The 20,667-nt window shown below is 48.7% G+C and overlaps 1 protein-coding gene across 1 annotated transcript in view; it reads left to right on the top strand.

Moving 5' to 3' along the window:
- The first annotated feature begins 9,809 nt into the window (after positions 1-9,809).
- Positions 9,810-20,667, top strand: part of LOC149465137 (vomeronasal type-2 receptor 26-like) — a 46,989-nt gene continuing 36,131 nt past the window's right edge. The window contains exon 1 of the mRNA XM_089673625.1: positions 9,810-10,015. Within this exon, the coding sequence (XP_089529751.1) occupies positions 9,986-10,015 (30 nt within the window). The 5' untranslated portion in view covers positions 9,810-9,985. The remainder of the gene's footprint in view (positions 10,016-20,667) is intronic.

Genomic DNA, 20,667 nt, shown 5'->3' with positions numbered 1-20,667 from the left:
TGGATATAACATTTATAGGGAAAGTTGATCCAGGGAATATCTGATTGCCTCTCGGGGGATCAGGAAGGAATTTTTTTCCCCTGCAGGAGCAAATTGGATCATGTTTGCTGGATTTTTTTGCCTTCCTCTGGATCAACTCTGGGTGTAGGATTATAACTTTTTTTCTTCTATGGTTAAACTGGATGGACTTTTGTCTTTTTTCAGCCAGACTAACTATGTAGCCTTAGAATGAGGAGTTGTTGTAGGTGAATTAAGGGCTGAATGTGAGGGTGTAGAAGGTAAGTAGGCATTGTGTGCCGTCATCTACTTAGATCTCTAGGATATAAATTCTGGCAAGTACTTCTTTTTATTAGAACATAAAAAACAAACATAGTTACATACAGTTGCAAGAAAAAGTATGTGAGCCCCTTGGGATTCCGTGGAGTTTTGCATGAATTGGGCATACAATGAGCTCTGAACGTCATCTAAGTCACAACAATAGAAGAACACAGTCTGCTGAACATAATACTACACAAACATTAGATGTTGCCATGGTTTAATTGCACATAACATGTAAACATTCACAGTGCAGGGAGGAAAAAGTATGTGAACCTTTGGACTTAATAACTGGTTGACCCTCCTTTGGCAGCAATAACCTCAACCAAACGTTTCCTGTAGTTGCAGATCAGACCTGCACAACGATCTGGAGTCATTTTGGACCACTCCTCTTCACAAAATTGTTTCAGTGTAGCAATATTCTTGGGATGTCTGGTGTGAATCGCTCTCTTAAGGTCATGCCACAGCATTTCAATCAGGTTGAGGTCAGGACTCTGACTGGGCCACTCCAGAAGGCGTATTCTGTGCTGTTGCAGCCATTGTTTTGTTGAATTACTTGTATGCTTTGGGTCATTGTCCTGTTGCATCACCCATCCTCTGCGAAGCTTCAGTTGGCGGACAGATGGTCGTACGTTTTCCTGCAAAATGTCTTGATAAACTCTGGAATTCATTTTCCCATCAATGACAACAATCCGTCCAGGCCCTGAGGCAGCAAAGCAGCCCCAAACCATGATGCTCCCTCCGCCATGTTTCACAGTGGGGATGAGGTTTTGATGTTGGTGTGCTGTGCCTTTTTTTCCACACATAGTGTTGTGTGTTCTTCCCAAACAACTCAATCTTGGTTTCATCTGTCCACAGTATATTTTGCCAGTAGTGCTGTGGAACATCCAGGTGCTCTTTTGCAAACTTCAAACGTGATGCAATATTCTTTTTGGACAGCAATGGCTTCCTCCGTGGTGTCCTCCCATGTACTCCATTCTTGTTTAATGTTTTCCTTATTGTAGATGTGTCAACAAAAATGTTAGCATGTGCCAGAGATTTCTGTAGGTCTTTAGCTAACACTCTGGGATTCTTCTTTACCTCATGCAGCATTCTGCGCTGTGCTCTTGCAGTCATTTTTACAGGACGACCACGCCTAGGGAGAGTAGCAACAGTGCTAAACTTTCTCCATTTGTAGACAGTCTGTCTTACCGTGGACACATGAACATCAAGGCCTTTGGAGATACTTTTGCAACCCTTTCCAGCTTCATGCAAGTCAACAATTCTTGATCGTAGGTCTTCTGAGAGCTCTTTTCTGCGAGGCATGGTTCACATCAGACAGTGCTTGAAACCAGTAAACCCAAAACAGGTGTGTGTTTTTTAAGGGCAGAATAGCTGTCAGCAACACATCCAATATCATCACACTGATTGGAGTCAAGGTTGGCTCACTCCTGGCTCCAATTAGCTCTGGGGGAAGTCATTAAGCTAGGGCCTCACATACTTTTTCCTCCCTGCACTGTGAATGTTTACATGTTATGTGCAATTAAACCATGGCAACATCTAATGTTTGTGTAGTATTATGTTCAGCAGACTGTGTTCTTCTATTGTTGTGACTTAGATGACGTTCAGAGCACATTTTATGCCCAAGGGGTTCACATACTTTTTCTTGCAACTGTAGTTAGTCTGGCTGAAAAAAGACAAAAGTCCATCCAGTTCAACCATTAAAATATGATAGAGATCTTTGTGTGTCATTTATATATTTTCTTTGTTTGAATAATAATACCATCCCATGAAAATATCTCCCAACGTATCATCCAGCTTAGTTATCGAGTCACTCACCCTCCCCGGAGTGATGGAAGATTGTATCCAACTTTATTCCGTATGACACCGGACAGTCGGGCCTATTATACGGCTGTTGTACATTTCTTGAAGCATTTTGGGTGGAACTGGGTTGGAATAATAACATCATTGGATGGCTACGGTGATGAGGAGGCCCAAGAACTGAGCAGGATGATGAGCCAACACGGGATCTGCATATATTATGTTTTTCAAATCTCTTCAAATATGGAAGATAATATTCGGCAATTAAAGATGATGAATGAATTATCAGCTAAAGTCGTGGTAATGTGTGGAACTTTCACAGAGTTCTTTTCTCAGATTGCTTCTAATATAGAGTCTGCTATAGAAAATACCACATTTATTTTCCCGCCGTCGTGGAGTAAAGGCGTTGATATCACCTATGGTAATTTTCCATCACTCAGCTGCACCTTCATATTTCAGTGGCCACAAATGAAACGCGTGAACTTCAATCATCGTGGTGTCGGTGTCAGCTTCTCCAGCTGCTTAACTGACCCAATACTGGAAGATATTTGGATTTCTTTGCTTCGGTGCCTTTCCCCAAATCTGGACAAAAATAACCATTTTTATTCATTCTTGGGTGTCCATCTCAGACCTTGTACAGATGTAATTGATATTTCTGAAGTATTTTTTAATTATACATCTATACCTTCCTATGCATACAGGGCTGTGTATGTTCTGGCCCACGCTCTACACGGAATGTACACCAAGAAAATACAATCTGAACAAACTGGATTCCAGCACAGAGTGAGTTGGATAATAAGTGCTTATGTTACTCGGGGGCGTATTTACCACAAGGTAAACAAGGCATTTGCATAGGGTGGCATTTTTTTAGGGGGGCAGCACTGGCCCCTGGAGGAGGGACATGGGGACCAGGTGGGATCCAAGAGAGGCTGAGGGCTGCTTGATGGTGTATGCAGAGTCCCACTGTCATTCCTGGGGATGGCCAGAGCTGTGTAGGTGAGTGTCTTTTTTCTGTTGGGGGTGGGGTGTTAGTGAAAGACTTTCTTGGGTGGAGCAGGGGTGTTGTTGGTCACCATCAGGCTCTCTCCATGGGGGGGATGCCCACAGCTCTGTAGGTGAGTGTCTTTTCCTGGGGATGGGGCAGGGGTGTGGTTAGTCAATGTCAGGCTCTCTCTCCGTGGTGGGGAGGGTCTGGTGTTGGTTGGTGGCAGGCTCTCTCCACGGGGGGAGGGTCTGGTGTTGGTTGGTGGCAGGCTTTCTCCTCGGGGGGGGGGAGGGTCTGGTGTTGGTTGGTGGCAGGCTCTCTCCGCGGGGGGGTGTCTGGTGTTGGTTGGTGGCAATCTTTCTCTGCGGGGGGGGGGGTCTGGTGTTGGTTGGTGGCAGGCTCTCTCCGCGGGGGGGAGGGTCTGGTGTTGGTTGGTGGCAGGCTCTCTCCGCGGGGTGGAGGGTCTGGTGTTGGTTGGTGGCAGGCTCTCTCCGTGGGGGGGAGGGTCTGGTGTTGATCACCCTCAGGCTCTCTTCACGGGGGGGAGGGTCTGGTGTTGGTTGGTGGCAGGCTCTCTCTGTCGGGAGGGGGGGTGTCCAATTTTTGTGTCACCTAGGGAAGTACAATACCTAAGTACACCGCTGCTGTTACTACGATCCTATCATAGATTACATAGTAATTGTGTGACCAAAGTGAGATGGACCGCGATCTCCGACCTCCCTCTCACTGTCCAGAAATTTGCAGTCAATAGAATGTTTGTTTCTCCTATACAGTTTTTAAATATAATTAAATAAATGGTTGGCTTTTAAAAGGGGGGGATTTTTTTTAACTAATTGTATATGTCATGTTATGAGACACATTCATATAGCCCAGATTCATATATAATTGATATACATTATATATCCTATTTTTCATTCCATAAAATGCACCTAGGTTTTAGAGGAGGGAGACAAGAAAAAAAATATTCTGAACCAATGGACTGCAGACATGGTACAGGAGATGACCAGAGACTGCAGACACAGTACAGGAGATGACCAGAGACTGCGGACACAGTACAGGAGATGACCAGAGACTGCAGACACAGTACAGGAGATGACCAGAGACTGCGGACACAGTACAGGAGATGACCAGAGACTGCGGACACAGTACAGGAGATGACCAGAGACTGCAGACACAGTACAGGAGATGACCAGAGACTGCGGACACAGTACAGGAGATGACCAGAGACTGCGGACACAGTACAGGAGATGACCAGAGACTGCGGACACAGTACAGGAGATGACCAGAGACTGCGGACACAGTACAGGAGATGACCAGAGACTGCGGACACAGTACAGGAGATGACCAGAGACTGCAGACACAGTACAGGAGATGACCAGAGACTGCGGACACAGTACAGGAGATGACCAGAGACTGCAGACATAGTACAGGAGATGACCAGAGACTGCAGACATAGTACAGGAGATGACCAGAGACTGCAGACACGGTACAGGAGATGACCAGAGACTGCGGACACGGTACAGGAGATGACCAGAGACTGCGGACACGGTACAGGAGATGACCAGAGACTGCGGACACGGTACAGGAGATGACCAGAGACTGCGGACACGGTACAGGAGATGACCAGAGACTGCGGACACGGTACAGGAGATGACCAGAGACTGCGGACACGGTACAGGAGATGACCAGAGACTGCGGACACGGTACAGGAGATGACCAGAGACTGCGGACACGGTACAGGAGATGACCAGAGACTGCGGACACGGTACAGGAGATGACCAGAGACTGCGGACACGGTACAGGAGATGACCAGAGACTGCGGACACGGTACAGGAGATGACCAGAGACTGCGGACACGGTACAGGAGATGACCAGAGACTGCAGACACAGTACAGGAGATGACCGGAGACTGCGGACACAGTACAGGAGATGATCGGAGACTGCGGACACAGTACAGGAGATGATCGGAGACTGCGGACACAGTACAGGGGATGACCGGAGACTGCGGACACAGTACAGGAGATGATCGGAGACTGCGGACACAGTACAGGGGATGACCGGAGACTGCGGACACAGTACAGGGGATGGTCGGAGACTGCGGACACAGTACAGGGGATGACCGGAGACTGCGGACACAGTACAGGGGATGACCGGAGACTGCGGACACAGTACAGGGGATGACCGGAGACTGCGGACACCGTACAGGGGATGACCAGAGACTGCAGACATAGTACAGGAGATGACCAGAGACTGTGGACATAGTACAGGAGATGACCAGAGACTGTGGACATAGTACAGGAGATGACCAGAGACTGTGGACATAGTACAGGAGATGACCAGAGACTGCGGACATAGTACAGGAGATGACCAGAGACTGTGGACATAGTACAGGAGATGACCAGAGACTGCGGACATAGTACAGGAGATGACCAGAGACTGCGGACACAGTACAGGAGATGAGCAGAGACTGCGGACCTTTGGGGAGCGGGTACCCAAATTTGACAGGTACCCACTCCCACTTCTGCTGCGATTGCCTCTCTCCCCGTAGTTTTCTAGGACATGTGATAGGTCCCAGAAGACTACAGGGCCATTCACAAAGTGCAGCATTTCTCACGCATGCGCAGTGGGCTCCCAGCAGTGAAGCCACAAGCTGTAACAGCCGGGTGCCCACACTGAAGATGATGAGGTGATGAGGACACCGCTGGACCGAGGAGCAGGATCTGCTGCACAGAAGAGCGGAGCGGTCGGCCCAGTATTCTAACACGGCTGCCATGGGGGGAATATCGGGCCAGGCGCTCCATATTAGCTCCAGAAGACTCACAGACATTTCCCCCATTTTTTGGGGGGAAAATATATATATATATATATATGGGTTGGACACAATTTTGGAAACCAGTATAGAAAAAGAACAAAATCGTCACCTAATACGGTGTTGGACCGCGTGTGGTATCCAAGACGGCCTGAATTTCCTGGGAATTAACACATATACAGTGAAGTCTTTGATGGTGGATAATGGAATCTGATATCACTCTTCATACAAAAATCTTCAAAGTAATATATCTCTAAACGAGGGAACACAGAAAATAAATGTCAAATAGGTGTCCAAAATAAAGTCCATTAACTTATATAAATAAGTAAAAAAGTGCATAAATGTGTGTCCATAAATCAGTTTTTCTGCTTTAACCACTTCCTGTCGGGCCCATGTACATAAACGGCCGGAGGGGAGCAGTGCAGGGGCAGGTGGTCATTTATAAACATCCTCCCACATTCACTGCCTGTGCTTGTTCCCTGGGAGCGTGTGGCACCGCCATCTAGTTCCAGCTGTGTCCGATCGCTGTACGGGACCCTCTGTGTGAGGTCCCAATCATGTGATCAGTGATTGGCCAATCAGTGATCACATGAACAGTAGTAAACAAGATGTCACTTCCTGACATCATTGCTTACTACATGTGAAATTTGTGAATGATCACAGGGATCACATGGTACAGGGCTATTCACAACAACCTTGTATCATGTGTCAAGCTGTGACCAATCACCGCTCTCACAGTATGTGATGGGAGTGACTTTGGGTGGGGGGCCCATGGAACACAGCCCCCTTAGAGAGGTGGGGAGACCCGTCTCAGCATTCCATATCCCTCTTATGTGTAAGTCACCCTGTGCCTGTTAGGGGTACAGGGTGGAATATCCTGATATTGTGTAGACATGTATAGTTGGGGTGGGGGGTTGTTCATTGTTTAATGCCATGTGGTTGTCCCATTGTTCTATTGTGTCTTGCTTGGGAGCAAACTATTATGGGATGTATGTGTTTGTGTATTGGCTTGGTGGGGGGTGTCTGCTGTGTGTCTCCTTACTAAACGTATTGCCCCGCCCTGTGTATATATCTTGCATTTGTGTTAAAATAAAGCAGTTTTTTTCTGGTTTCTTTCAAGTCTGGTGCTGTCTCGTCTTGTATGGCCAGCGGTGGTGTCCGCGGATCTGTGTTCAGACAGGGAAACGGGAGTCTAACAGAAATACTCTAGTGCAGTCGGGGTCCTGTTCCGTTACACAGTATTTCTCAATGGCTGCAGGAATGCAGCCAGCGAGAAGAAGAAAGTATTGCTTTTACAGCCTTTATGGGTGTAAAAACAATCAGTGTAAAAAAAAAAAAATCTTCATCACCCCCCACAAGTAGTACAGTATCACCATGGTGACACTGTACTGCTAGGGTGACAGTATGTAAAAAAAAACATAAATAATAATATAAAAAAAGTAAAAACATTTTTTTGAAAAATTATAATTTTTGGTTATAAACTAATTTTGTTATTTTTTTTAGTAAAAAGATAACTGAATACATTTTGGCCAAGATGTATGAAGAAAGATTATTTATTTGAAAAACTTTATAAGAAAAACAATTTTTTTTATAAATGTTTGTACTTTTTCATTTATATAGCAAAAAATAAAAATCCCAGTGGTGAATAAATACCACCAAAATAAAGCTTTATCTGTCTCAAAATGCAAAAAAAAATCATATGGGTCCAGTGTTGCATGACCGCGCAATTGTCATTCAAAGTGTGATAGCGCTGAAAGCTGAAAACTGGTCTGGACAGGAAGTGGTTAAAGAGAAAGCTTTTCAGGGATCGTCTAAAGGTGGATAGATGAGGAGATAGCTGAAGAGATTGAGGTAGGGAGTTCCATAGGATGGGAGAAGCTCAGGAGAAGTCCTGGAGGTGAGCATGGGAGGAGGTGACACGGGAACTAGAGAGCAGAAGGTCTTGGGAAGATGGAAGAGAACGGTTTGCTTGATATTTTGAGACCAGGTTGGTGATATAGCCAGGGGCAGAGTTGTGGATGGCCTCGTAAGTTGTTGTCAGTATTTTGAATTTTATTCGTTGGACGACTGGAAGCCAGTGGAGGGATTGGCAGAGATGGGTGGAGGACACTGAGTGGAGGCCGGTGGAGGGATTGGCAGAGAGGGGTGGAGGACACTGAGTGGAAGCCAGTGGAGGGATTGGCAGAGAGGGATGGAGGGCACTGAATGGAGGTGAGTGGAGGGATTGGCAGAGAGGGATGGAGGACACTGAGTGGAAGTCAGTGGAGGGATGGGCAATCTCTCCACTGGCCTCCATTCACTGTCCTCCAACCGTCTTTGCCAATCCCTCCACTCGCCTCCATTGAGTGCCCTCCATCCCTCTCTGCCAATCCCTCCACTGGTCTCCACTCAGTGTCCTCCAACCGTTTCTGCCAATCCCTAAACTGACCTCCACTCAGTATCCTCCACCCCTCTCTGCCAATCCCTCCACTGGCCTCCACTCAGTGTCCTCCACCCCTCTCTGCCACTCCCTCCACTGACCTCCACTTAGTGTCCTCCATTCCTCTCTGCCAATCCCTCCACTGGCCTCCACTCAGTGTCCTCCACCCCTCTCTGCCACTCCCTCCACTGGCTTCCACTCAGTGTCCTCCACCCCTCTCTGCCAATCCCTCCACTGGCTTCCCACTGCCCAATGGATAAAATTCAAAACATTAACAATAACATATAAAGCCATGTATAACTCTGCCCCCAAATTACATCACCAATCTTGTCTCCAAATATCACCCAAACCGTACTCTCCGCTCCTCCTATGACCTCCTGTTCTCTAGCTCCCTTGTCTCTTCCTCCCATGCTCGTCTCTATGACTTCTTCAGAGCCTCCCCCATCCTCTGGAACTCTCTACTCCAATCTATCAGACTATCACCTACTCTGCTCACTTTTAGGCGATCTCTGAAAACCGATCTCTTCAGGGAAGCCTATCCTGCCCTCAGGTAATACCGGAATCTTCTATTCCTCCTACCAGTCCATCCCCCACAGTTACTACCTTTTGTACCACTAGCCCCTCCCTCTTAGATTGTAAGCTCCCAGGATCAGGGCCCTCCTATCCCTCTTGTATTGAACTGTATTGTTGCTGTATTGTCTCCCGTTATATTGTAAAGCTATCACGTAGCTGGTGATGGAGGCCAATGGAGAGAGGGCTTCCCTTGCGGCTAAGTTCCGGACTCCCCTGAGAGTGGGACAGCGGGAGTCAGGCCCAAAGTGGCACAGGTCGCCTGTAGGAGTGCTGGTTGTTGGTCCACCCAGAAGCGCAGCTGATGTACAGAGATGGGTCTGCAGACAGGAGGCGCCTGTGCGTGGTATGCAAGCCCTTCCGGGATTTAGAGATTTAGTGGATAGCCGGTTCAAGCCAAGGTCAGGTACCAGGTGGGAATAAGAGTGGACGTGGTCAGATGGGATAGCTGAGGTCATACACAGAGGAGCGAGAGAGAGAGTATCTGTAAGCCAAGCTGAGGTCAGATCAGGGGTTAAACAGAGTAGACAGGTCCAAGAGCAAGCCGAGTCGGTATCAGGAAATCACAGGAAACAGGAACAGGGTAAGGGGGGCTAGAGATCATCCAGTGTCTTGAGGAAGTGATGAGCCTCCTTTTAAAGGCCATGTGGCACAAAACTGAGGCTGATGTGTGCTTCTGTGGCCATGCAGGGTATTGGCAGAAATGCCAGATCTTCCAGAACGTCTGCAGTGGACAGGACCCTGAGAAAAGCGCTGAGTAAACTATTGGTGCCACAAATCCTGTATAATAATAATAATAATAACATGGATCTAACCACTTTGTATTTTTTAATCAGACTTTAATTTCAGAACCTTTATACCTGTATATAGTAATGTGAGTATTTCTGTCTTCCATGAAAAGCTGCACAAATATGTGAGAAATGTTCATTACACCGACCCAGATGGAGGCGAGATCTACTTCAATGAGAGAAGAGAAATCCCAACCAATCTTATTGTACAGAGCTGCCTTTATATAAACAATATATCTTTTCCTCAAAGCAAAATTTCCGTTTTTCAAGACCCGGATTTTGTACCCAAAACGTTTGATATGAGTAACATCTTCTGGAAACATGGCAACGTAAGAAATGACTTCAATGTTTTCTGTTCATATCATTTGCTGAGGAGGTTCATAATTAGGATTTCTAGAAATTTGTATCCTTGTTTTAAGATATTCCAGCAGATACGTATGTTCATGAAAGGGGTCATTCTTGGAGTCAGTGAAGGTTGTTAACTGCCATCATTTTGTGCAAAGTTTCCTATAAGTGATCTATTTCCTACTTTGTGTATGTATGTGTTATGAAATAAAGTTGTCATAGAAGGTAATGAGGTCTGTAAATCTCTGACATACAGTATGACACGGGATATAATTATTACAGAAAACAGCAGCATTAAAATCAGGACATTATTAGTAATACATCCAATTGGGCCCTCAAAGCAGTTCAGGATGTCCATGAAATGTATAAAAGAAATATAAATGTATAGAAAATAAATCTAACTGGGCAGCTCTTTGTGTTTTCCATGTTGCTGGTGAACGTAAATTCCATAAGAACATTTAGAACCCCCTAGAGGTGTCTCCTGGATAAATGGTGACTGATCTAATGTGACCAAACAAGAATGTATCTTCAAGTTGGTGACAGATTATATACAGTGACATGAGTGGGTGTAACAGTTGTGATATACACTCACCGGCCACTTTATTAGGTCCACCTGTTCAATTGCTTGGTAACACAGATTGCTAATCAGCCAATCACATGGAAGCAACTCAAGGCATTTAGGCATCTAGACGTGGTGAAGACATCTTGCTAAAGCAAACCGAGCATCAGAATGGGGAAGAAAGGGGACTTGAGTGTCTTTGAACGTGGCATGCATGTTGGTGCCAGACCAGTTGGTCTGAGTATTTAAAAAACTGCTGATCTATTGGGATTTTCTCGCACAACCATGTCTGGGGTTTACAGAGAATGGTCCAAAAAAAGAGAAAATATCCAGTGAGTGGCAGTTGTGTGGAGGAAAATGCTTTGTTGATGTCAGAGATCAGAGGATAATGGGCAGACTGGTTTAAGATGATGAAAGGTAACAGTAACTCAAATAACCCCTCGTTACAACCAAGGAATGCAGAATACCATCTCTGAATGCACAATATGTCAAACCTTGAAGTAGATGGGCTACAGCAGCAGAAGACCAGACCAGGTGCCACTCCTGTCACCTAAGAACAGGAAACTGAGGCTACAATTCACACAGGCGCACCAAAATTGGACAATAGAAGATTGGAAAAACGTTGCTGGGTCTGATGAGTCTGGATTTCAATTGCAACATTCAGATGGTAGGGTCAGAATGTGACGTAAACAACATGAATACATGGATCCATCCAGCCTTGTATCAATGGTTCAGGCTGGTGGTGTCATGGTGTGGGGGAGATTTTCTTGGCACACTTTGGGCCCCTTAGTACCAAATGAGCAAGGCCTACCTGAGTATTTTTGCTGACCAAATCCATCCTTTTATGACTCCAGTGTCCCCATCTTCTGATGGTTCCTTCCAGCAGGATAATGCACCATGTCACAAAGCTCAAACCATCTCCAACTGGTTCCTTGGCCATGAAAATGATATCACTGCACTCCAATGGCCTCCACAGTCACCATATCTCCATCCAATAGAGCCCCTTTGGGATGTGGTGGAATGGGAGATTTGCATCATGGATGTGCAGCCGACAAATCTGCAGCAACTGCGTGATGCTATCATGTCAATATGGACCAACATCTCTGAGGAATGTTTCCAACGCCTTCTTGAATCTATGCCACAAAGAATGAAGGCAGTTCTGAAAGCAAAAGGGGTCTAACCATCTACTAGCACGGTGTACTTAATAAAGTGGCCGGGGAGTGCATATTATTCGGTGGGCAGTGACATCAGTCAGTATCACGGTTGATGGGAGATTCTGAACAATGACTTATTTTATTATGGGATAGATTTAGATACAGTAAAATGGTGAGAGCCAACCTGTCATGATCCTAGTGCTACGAGCAGTCGGGGACCTCAATATAGTCATGTGCAGAATATGGAGCTATAGGAAGATCAGTGACAGGACAGCTTCATAGATGCTCAGGTTGGGCAAGGCCAGAAAGGGACGACTGCCCATTTCCTGGTGACCCAGGCTGAATGCAGGGATAAGGGTTTACTATGATTTTTGGTGGGATCCCATGCCATTTTGCTTACACAAAACTGTGTACTGTCCCATTTAAGAAACAATGGCATGGGCCCCCATAACATTTATACCACCCCCTTATCTTGGCACGTGTGTGGGTGCAGCAATAAAAACACAGAGTCCAGTTGCAGATAAGTGATACCGCTAAGGGTATCACTCAGAGTTCAGTTCTTGGCAGAGGGGCGGTGTGTAAAGATGCACCAACTGTATCTGTCTTTAGAAGGCAGAATGCAGTCCGGTCCCAAAAGGAAGCTGCAGCACAGGTTTGTGATTCCCTAGTGTAGCATTACCCCCTTCACTAGTCACTAGAGATTTGGGTCCCCCTATAGTCCTGCACACCCAGGCAACATGCATTTCCTTCCAGACTTGCACTCCAGAGACAGTAACCAGTCCTTGATCTTGGGTTTTTTTGTTTTATTAGGGGATTTTGAACTTGGATGAGGTAAGGGGCGTATGGGATGCCCAAAGGAACTGCAATTGAGGACAATCTTCCTGGAACTATGTACAAGTCTCTTTAAAACAAAGAATCATCTTATTGGAGAGCTAGCCAACCTCTCCTGGTGGACCACCCCAGACCCTAGATACTTCTTTATCCAGCTGTCTGAAGGAATCCGTAAGCAGGGGATCCAGTGCCTGTTACTTTAAATGTAAGGCAGTCCTGGCTAATCCAGTTTCCCACTAGAGAAACTGGCCCAGGGGGTGCATGTACACTCACTCAGTCCTTGTAAGGGACCACCCGGCGGTACCACTAGCACTCCACTAAATAGGCGTTCCCAGAGCACGGAGTCTAAGTCCCAGGGTGCTTGTTTACCAGGGCCCCTGATGGTGGGGATGGACTTGGAGCTCCCCGAGACCAGGTCGTGGCTACTGGGTAAACCCGTCAGTGGTAGTGGTATACGCCGAGGGCTCCCACGGGGAAGAGCCTGATATGAGGAGGTCAGAAGACCCCACTGGGAGGGATGGATGGCTGAGCAGGTGCGACGTCAGACAAGCCGGGTCGGTAACAGGGAGGACGGTATGGTACAAGGCAGCGGGCAGAGAATAGTCGGGTCACACGCCAGGTCAGTAACAGCAGGTCAGATCCAATAGGGGGCATTCAAGAGAGAGGTCAGGCAAAGCAAGGGTCTGGGCAGGAGAATACAACAAGGTCAGAGCACAATCCGGGTCAGCAACTTACAATTCACAGGTTTGCAGGTACAGGATACAGGGAAGACCAGAAGGCACTGAATGACAGCCCAGGGCCATTTAAATATCCTGCCCTGCGCTGCCATTGGTGCCCAGCGGGTGGCTGCGGCTTCTACTGCGCATGCGCGAACTCGAACGCCGCGGCCGGCCCGGACCTAGTGCCCGAGTCCCTGCACAGTGCGGCACACTGTGCCTGCGCCGGGACCATCGCGGCGGGGATCAAGGAGATCCCTGACATTGCCCCCCCTACGGGCAACCTCCGGATGCCCACCCGATCTCTCCACCACGGGTGATCGCGAAAAAACCTCCGGACAAGTCTGGGCGCATGGACATTATGGGCTGGTTCCCAAGAATTGTCCTCAGGGCCATAGCCCTTCCATTTGATTAGGAATTGGGTCTGGCCCCCCCTCCTTCGGCACTTCAGGATTGTTTCCACCTCAAATTCTTCTTCCCCTTCAACCGTTATGGCCTCCGGAGGTCTAGATTCTCGTTCAGGGAAGGCATCTGGGATCACTGGCTTCAGCAGGGACACATGGAAGACTGGGTGGATCTTGAGTGTGTCAGGGAGGACAAGTTCGTAAGCCACCTCGTTGACCATCCGCTTAACGCAAAAGGGTCCTATAAATTTAGGTCCCAATTTCTTTGAGGGGCAAAGCATCTTTTTGTTGAATGTAGACAACCAAACCTTCTCTCCGGGCCACAACACCAGATCTCCCCTTCGTTTCTTGTTAAATGCCTTCTTGTAGTCTTCTTGGGCCCGAATGATGGCTTCCTGTAGCTTCTTGTTGTTCGAGGAGAAGAATGTCAATGTATCCTGTGTTGCTGGAACTGGGCATTCAGGGACCAAGTCCGGGAGGAAGATAGGGTGAAACCCATAATTGGAAAAGAACGGGGACTGCCCCATTGCCGAATGGCACACGTTGTTGTACACGAATTCCGCCAAGGGTAGAAGTGGTATCCAGTCATCCTGAGCAAAAGATGTATAGCAGCGCAGGTATTGCTCCAGAGTCTGGTTGGTTCTTTCGGTCTGTCCGTTGGACTGAGGGTGGAATGCAGAAGAGAGGGACAGTTGGATGTCCAGGGCTTTACACAGAGCCCTCCAAAATCTTGAGGTAAACTGAACCCCTCGGTCTGAGACAATGTCTTCAGGAACCCCGTGCAGTCTTACAATCTCTTGAATGAATACTCGCGCAGTTTCGGCTGCCGACGGAGTCTTCCTTAATGGTATGAAGTGGGCCATCTTAGATAAACGGTCCACGACCACAAGGATTGCTGTGTGGTCTAGTGATGGTGGGAGCTCGACTATAAAATCCATAGAAATCTTCTGCCAAGGCCGTTCGGGAATCGGTAAAGGCCGCAGAAGCCCCAAAGCCTTGTTCCTTGATGGTTTGTTCCTCTGGCAGGTGATGCAGGAGTTAACGTAGTGTTTGCAATCTTTAGCCATGTCAGGCCACCAGAAGGAGCGTCGGAGGAGCTCTAGGGTCTTGGCCGAGCCAAAGTGCCCTGCCATCGGGTGGTCATGGCAATGTCCCAAGACCAAGGTTCGGATTTCCTCTGGCACCATAATCCGATCTTCCTTCTATAGGAGTCCCCCCTTGTTCTGGAGGGGCACCCCGGCTGGGATGGGTATGGCCGTGGATGCCTCCATTATCTTGGAACGAAGGTCCGTCTGGAGCGCCAAGAAGTTTCCCGAAGACAGGATAGTGTCGGGCACTGGGACCTCCTTGGTGTCCTCATACATGTGTGACAACGCATCTGGCTTCGTATTCTTTGATCCAGGCCTGTACGTAATGTGGAAATTAAATCTTGAGAAGAACAATGCCCATCTCGCCTGTCGTGGGCGTAAGCGTTTGGCGGTCCTCAGGTACTCCAGATTCTTGTGATCTGTAAATATCAAGATGGGGTGTGAGGCACCTTCCAGCAGGTACCTCCATTCCTCTAACGCTGTCTTAATAGCCAGAAGTTCACGATCGCTGATATCGTAGTTCCTTTCCGCCGAGGTGAGTTTCCGTGAGAAGACTGTCGCAGGATGGAGCAATTCCCTGGTGCCCTTTCGCTGGGATAGGATGGAACCTACTGCATTCTCTGATGCATCTACCTCCAAGATGTAGGGTAAGGCGGCATTTGGGTGACCCAGGATGGGTGCTGAGGTGAATAACTTCTTCAAAGCTTCAAAAGCTTCCTGCGCCTCTGGCGTCCACCTGAACCGAGCTCCAAGCTTGGTTAGCTGAGTAATGGGGGAGACCAGACCCGCAAAGTTCTTGATGAACTTGCGGTAAAAGTTGCGAACCCGAAAAAACCGTTGGACGCCTTTCCTGTCTGTGGGTTTAGGCCAATCCAGTATTGCAGAGACTTTCTGAGGGTCCATCGCGACCCCCGTGGTGGAGATAATCAGACCCAGAAAAGTAATGCTGGATTGTTTAAAGCAACATTTGTCAGCCTTGGCGTACAAGCCGTGCTGCCGCAAGCGCCCCAATACCCTTGCTACATGAACTCTGTGCTCCCCCAGAGAAGGTGAAAAAATCAAAATATCGTCTAAGTAGACAATAACAAAGACATCCAGGAAGTCCCTAAAAATGTTGTTCACAAAGTGTTGGAAAGTGACCGGTGCATTGCACAGACCGAACAGGCATGACCAGATATTCAAAGTGGCCAAAGCGGGTGCGGAATGCCGTTTTCCACTCGTCCCCCTCCCTTATGCGAACCAGGTTGTATGCTCCCCTTAAATCCAGCTTTGTGAACACCACTGCAGCCTTTAAACTCTGAAATAACTCTGGTACCAATGGCAGGGGGTAACGATTTTTGATTGTGACTCTATTCAACTCCCGGTAATCAATACACGGTCTCAAGGTCTTGTCTTTTTTTTCTACAAAGAAAATCCCTGCCCCTGCCGGAGAGGTAGAGGGGCGGATGAATCCCTTCTGGAGGCTGTCCTCAATGTATTCCCTCAGGGCCCCCAATTCGAGCTCCGAAAGGGGGAAGATCCGCCCAAAAGGGATCTCTGAGCCAGGTAACAGGTCAATAGGGCAGTCATACGGGCGGTGGGGGGGTAGAGTATCTGCTCCCCATTTACTGAATACATCAAGGAATTCATGATAGGCTGCAGGAATGACCTGCCTTAAGTCGGCATCCCCTTCTGAGCACACGAGGACCTGGGGGACCCCCGGGCCCGAAGTGCGGCAGTGTTCCTGACAGTATGGGGAAGGGAACGAGACTACCCTGGTCTCCCAGTCAATCTGGGGCTTATGAGCCCGTAACCACGGGAACCCCAGAATGACTGGGAAAAGGGGTGATGCGATAGCATCCAGGCGGAGGAGTTCCTGGTGTTGGCTGGCAATGGTGGTGGCAATGGAAGGGGTCTCCTGGTTAACCACCCCTGATCTTATCCGGGACCCATCAGCCAGAAATATGTTGAACCCCTTTTCTTTTGGTTGGAGGGGAATACCCTGCTGGCGAGCAAAATTAATATCTACAAAACAGCTGCATGCCCCCGAGTCAATTATGGCTGTCACTTCCACGGTCCTTTCTGGAAGCTGAAAGGAGAGGGGCACAACTAAGTATTGGGAAGAATTAACATCGCCAACAGATAAGGAAGAAGAGGTGCACTTACTCAGTTTCTGCGGGCAGGATCGTACCATGTGACCAGCTTCACCACAGTAGAGGCATAGGTTCTGGGAGCGTCTGCGCTGGCGTTCCTCTGGAGATAGCTTAGGTCGTGCCAGGCCTAGCTGCATGGGTTCAGGAGTATCTTCCGGCGGTGGGTTCTAGAAATGTGGCCTAGTGGATTGGCTGGGACCCTGGAAAGACCCCCAGGTACTTCCACGACCCTGACCGGACCTCTCAAACCTGCGTTCCCGCAGTCTACGGTCAATCTTGATGGTTAGTGCAATTAAGTCTTCTAGCACCTCAGGCATTTCTACCCGGGCGAGCTCGTCTTTCAGGGCCTCTGACAGGCCCATACGAAACTGGTGCACAAGAGCAAACTCGTTCCAGCGTGTGTCCCCCATCCAACGCCTAAAATAAGAGGCGTATTCCTCTGCCGCTCGTCGTGTACAAGGTTGCTTCGGCCGAAGCTGCCCGCTGTGGGTCATCGTATAAGATGGCCATTGCGTCAAAAAAAACGTTAACTGAGCCTAGGTGGGGGTCATTGTTCCCTCTCAGTCGGTGGGCCCAGTCTTGGAGTTCACCCTGCAGGAGGGAGATGACAAACCCCACCTTTACTGATTCCGTCAAAAAGGTACGAGGTTGTAACTCGAAATAGAAAAGGCAGGACTCACGGAACAACCTGAAGCATGTGCGGTCCCCGTGAAAACGCTCCGGTAAGGGTACTCGGGGTTCGGCCATAGGAAGTGGTGCGGGAGCCCCTGAAGCAGGCTCAGGGGCCACTACGGGTGGAGGTGCAGGGACCAGGGCCTGTGGTGCAGGGACAGATATAGTGCAGGCCTGGAACCGATTTTCAATCTGTAAACATCTGTCCTGTAATACGTTTACAGCTTGTGTCAGGGTAGCCAGGTGCCTACAAACTTCCTCCAGCGGGGAGGGTCCTCCTCGAGGCTCCATCATGGCCTTCTGGTACTGTAAGGGACCACCCGGCGGTACCACTAGCACTCCACTAAATAGGCGTTCCCAGAGCACGGAGTCTAAGTCCCAGGGTGCTTGTTTACCAGGGCCCCTGATGGTGGGGATGGACTTGGAGCTCCCCGAGACCAGGTCGTGGCTACTGGGTAAACCCGTCAGTGGTAGTGGTATACACCGAGGGCTCCCACGGGGAAGAGCCTGATATGAGGAGGTCAGAAGACCCCACTGGGAGGGATGGATGGCTGAGCAGGTGCGAAGTCAGACAAGCCGGGTCAGTAACAGGGAGGACGGTATGGTACAAGGCAGCGGGCAGAGAATAGTCGGGTCACACGCCAGGTCAGTAACAGCAGGTCAGATCCAATAGGGGGCATTCAAGAGAGAGGTCAGGCAAAGCAAGGGTCTGGGCAGGAGAATACAACAAGGTCAGAGCACAATCCGGGTCAGCAACTTACAATTCACAGGTTCGCAGGTACAGGATACAGGGAAGACCAGAAGGCACTGAATGACAGCTCAGGGCCATTTAAATATCCCGCCCTGCGCTGCCATTGGTACCCAGTGGGCGGCCGCGGCTTCTACTGCACATGCGCGAACTCGAACGCCGCGGCCTGGCCGGACCTAGTGCCCGAGTCCCTGCACAGGGCGGCACACTGCGCCTGCGCTGGGACCATCGCGGCGGGGATCGAGGAGATCCCTGACAGTCCTCCTATGAGCTGGTGGTTTGGTTGATGCTCTCAGGCCTTCTGCTGGGCTGCTCCTTCCCTACTGCATAGGTGATCCTCGCTCTGGGGGCTGGTGAAGTCCTGAGCTTTCCTCCTTTCCAGGACTACTGCCTATAGGTAAGCCCCTTCCCACCCGGCCCCCTCCCAGGCTCCTGATCTTCAGCTTCTCACACATCTTCCACCTAAACTCTCCCTGCTGCTGAGCAGGATTGGTCACTCTTAAGGGCTGTCCTGGCCCCATGCCAAGCCTTCTTTTCAGGATTGGTCAGGATCCTTCAAGAGTGCAGACTAGCTCCACCTCACCCCCACCCACTGAGTTCTAGAGACTCCCCCAAGTCTCTAGATCAGGGGAGGTGTCAGGGAACTGCTCTACAGAGCATCTCAGCCCTGACTTAATTTCACCCTGCTAACTATTACACCTGGACTGCTTCTCAGCCCTCCCACCTACCAATTGACTCCATCTCCCTCTAGCTATCTAGGAGGGTGCTAGCCTGTTCCTATTCGTCAGGAACCTTTCCCTTCCACTATCACTTTCCCTAATAGACGGGATGTGACAAAACATGGGGGTCACCAACGATGGCCACCCAAGGTCACCTGAACACATAGTAGCGAACCGGAACGCTGCCTCCAGAAACAAAGAAACCATAGAAAAAATGATTTTCCTTTGACTTATTTTCCAGGATGTGCCGGGTGCCACCTACAGTGAAGAAAGCAGACTGCACCTGCCTACAGGCATACAGCCTTGGTGGCTTGTAGGGATGGTCTATATGTTCGAGTGTTCACTGAACATACGAACATCTGGGGCGTTCAGCGGGCCATTCACCTGTGTGCCCCACAGTGCAATGCGCTCTGGTGACGCATTGTAATTGGCCAAAGCATTGCACCTGACCACAGGTCAGGTGCAATGCTTTGGCCAATCACAGCTGAGTTCACAATAAGAGCCATGATTGTCCAAAGTCTCAGTGACTTTGGCCAATCATGGCTCACGGCAATTGAGCGGAGCTAGCAGGGATGTCACCGCTAGCTCCGCCCAATTGTGGATGACAGTACTGACAGGTACATAATTGGCTGGAGCTAGCGGTGACGTTTGTTTACGTCTGACTTGCAAATGTTGATATCGGCGAGTACTCCGCAGGTGCAGACGGGTCGGCGGGTGTCGGGATTTTTCATTTCGTCAGGACAACACGGGACGCTGTGATTGATAATGGATTACAACACTGAAACCATTTTTTTAAAATAAAAGACTTGTCAAAAACATATTTTTTGTTTTTTGTTCAATAAAGGATATTTTCAAAAGTCTGGTCTATTTATTTTTTACAAGTACCCCTTACTCACACACAAGGGGAGCAGCATCAGGGTGCCCCCTTATTTAAGGGGTACCCTGATATTAATGAGCCCCCCTGCCCACAGACCCCCACAACCACTGGACCAGGGTTGTGGGGAAGAGTCCCTTGTTATCATTGGCATGGGGACACTGAGGGCATGTGGCCTGGTAAGATCCAGAGGGGGGTCATTTGCCCCACCCCTCTCCTGGCCTGCCAGGCCTGTGCTCAGATCAAGGGTCTGGTAGGAATTTAGGGGGGATCCAATGCTCCCCTCCAAAATTTTGGGAGGTGCGGTTCCCCTAAAAGTCCTACCAAGCCTAAAGGGTCTGGTATGGCTTTTAGAGGGAACCCCCAAAAATTTTTTAAAATACATTTTTACTGTGGGGTCCCTCCTAACCTTCCTACCAGACCTAAGGGGTCTGGTATAGATTAGGCGGGGGGACTCCATGATGCTTTTTTTTTTTTTTTTAAATGTCAGTCTTGCTGCAGCAGGTTTAATACACAGATGTGCAACTTTGCAGGTTGTTTAGGGAAAAACCCCCCCAGGCATGATATTTAAAGGAATTTTTCATTTTTTTTAACTTTAAGCAATGAAAATGACTAATCCTTTAAAAACAGTACTTTTTGAAATGTTTTCTTTCACTGATTCATGTCCCTCAGGGCAGTGCCCGAGTCCCCACATTTATGGCCAATAACTTGCATATAAGCCGTCCAAATGGGCATTTTT

The sequence above is a fragment of the Staurois parvus genome, unplaced genomic scaffold (genome assembly GCF_062004578.1).
Source record: "Staurois parvus isolate SC_StPar_1 unplaced genomic scaffold, SC_StPar_1.0 ptg000143l, whole genome shotgun sequence".
Taxonomy (NCBI): Eukaryota; Metazoa; Chordata; class Amphibia; order Anura; family Ranidae; genus Staurois; species Staurois parvus.
This window is presented reverse-complemented; position numbering and strand designations above follow the sequence as displayed.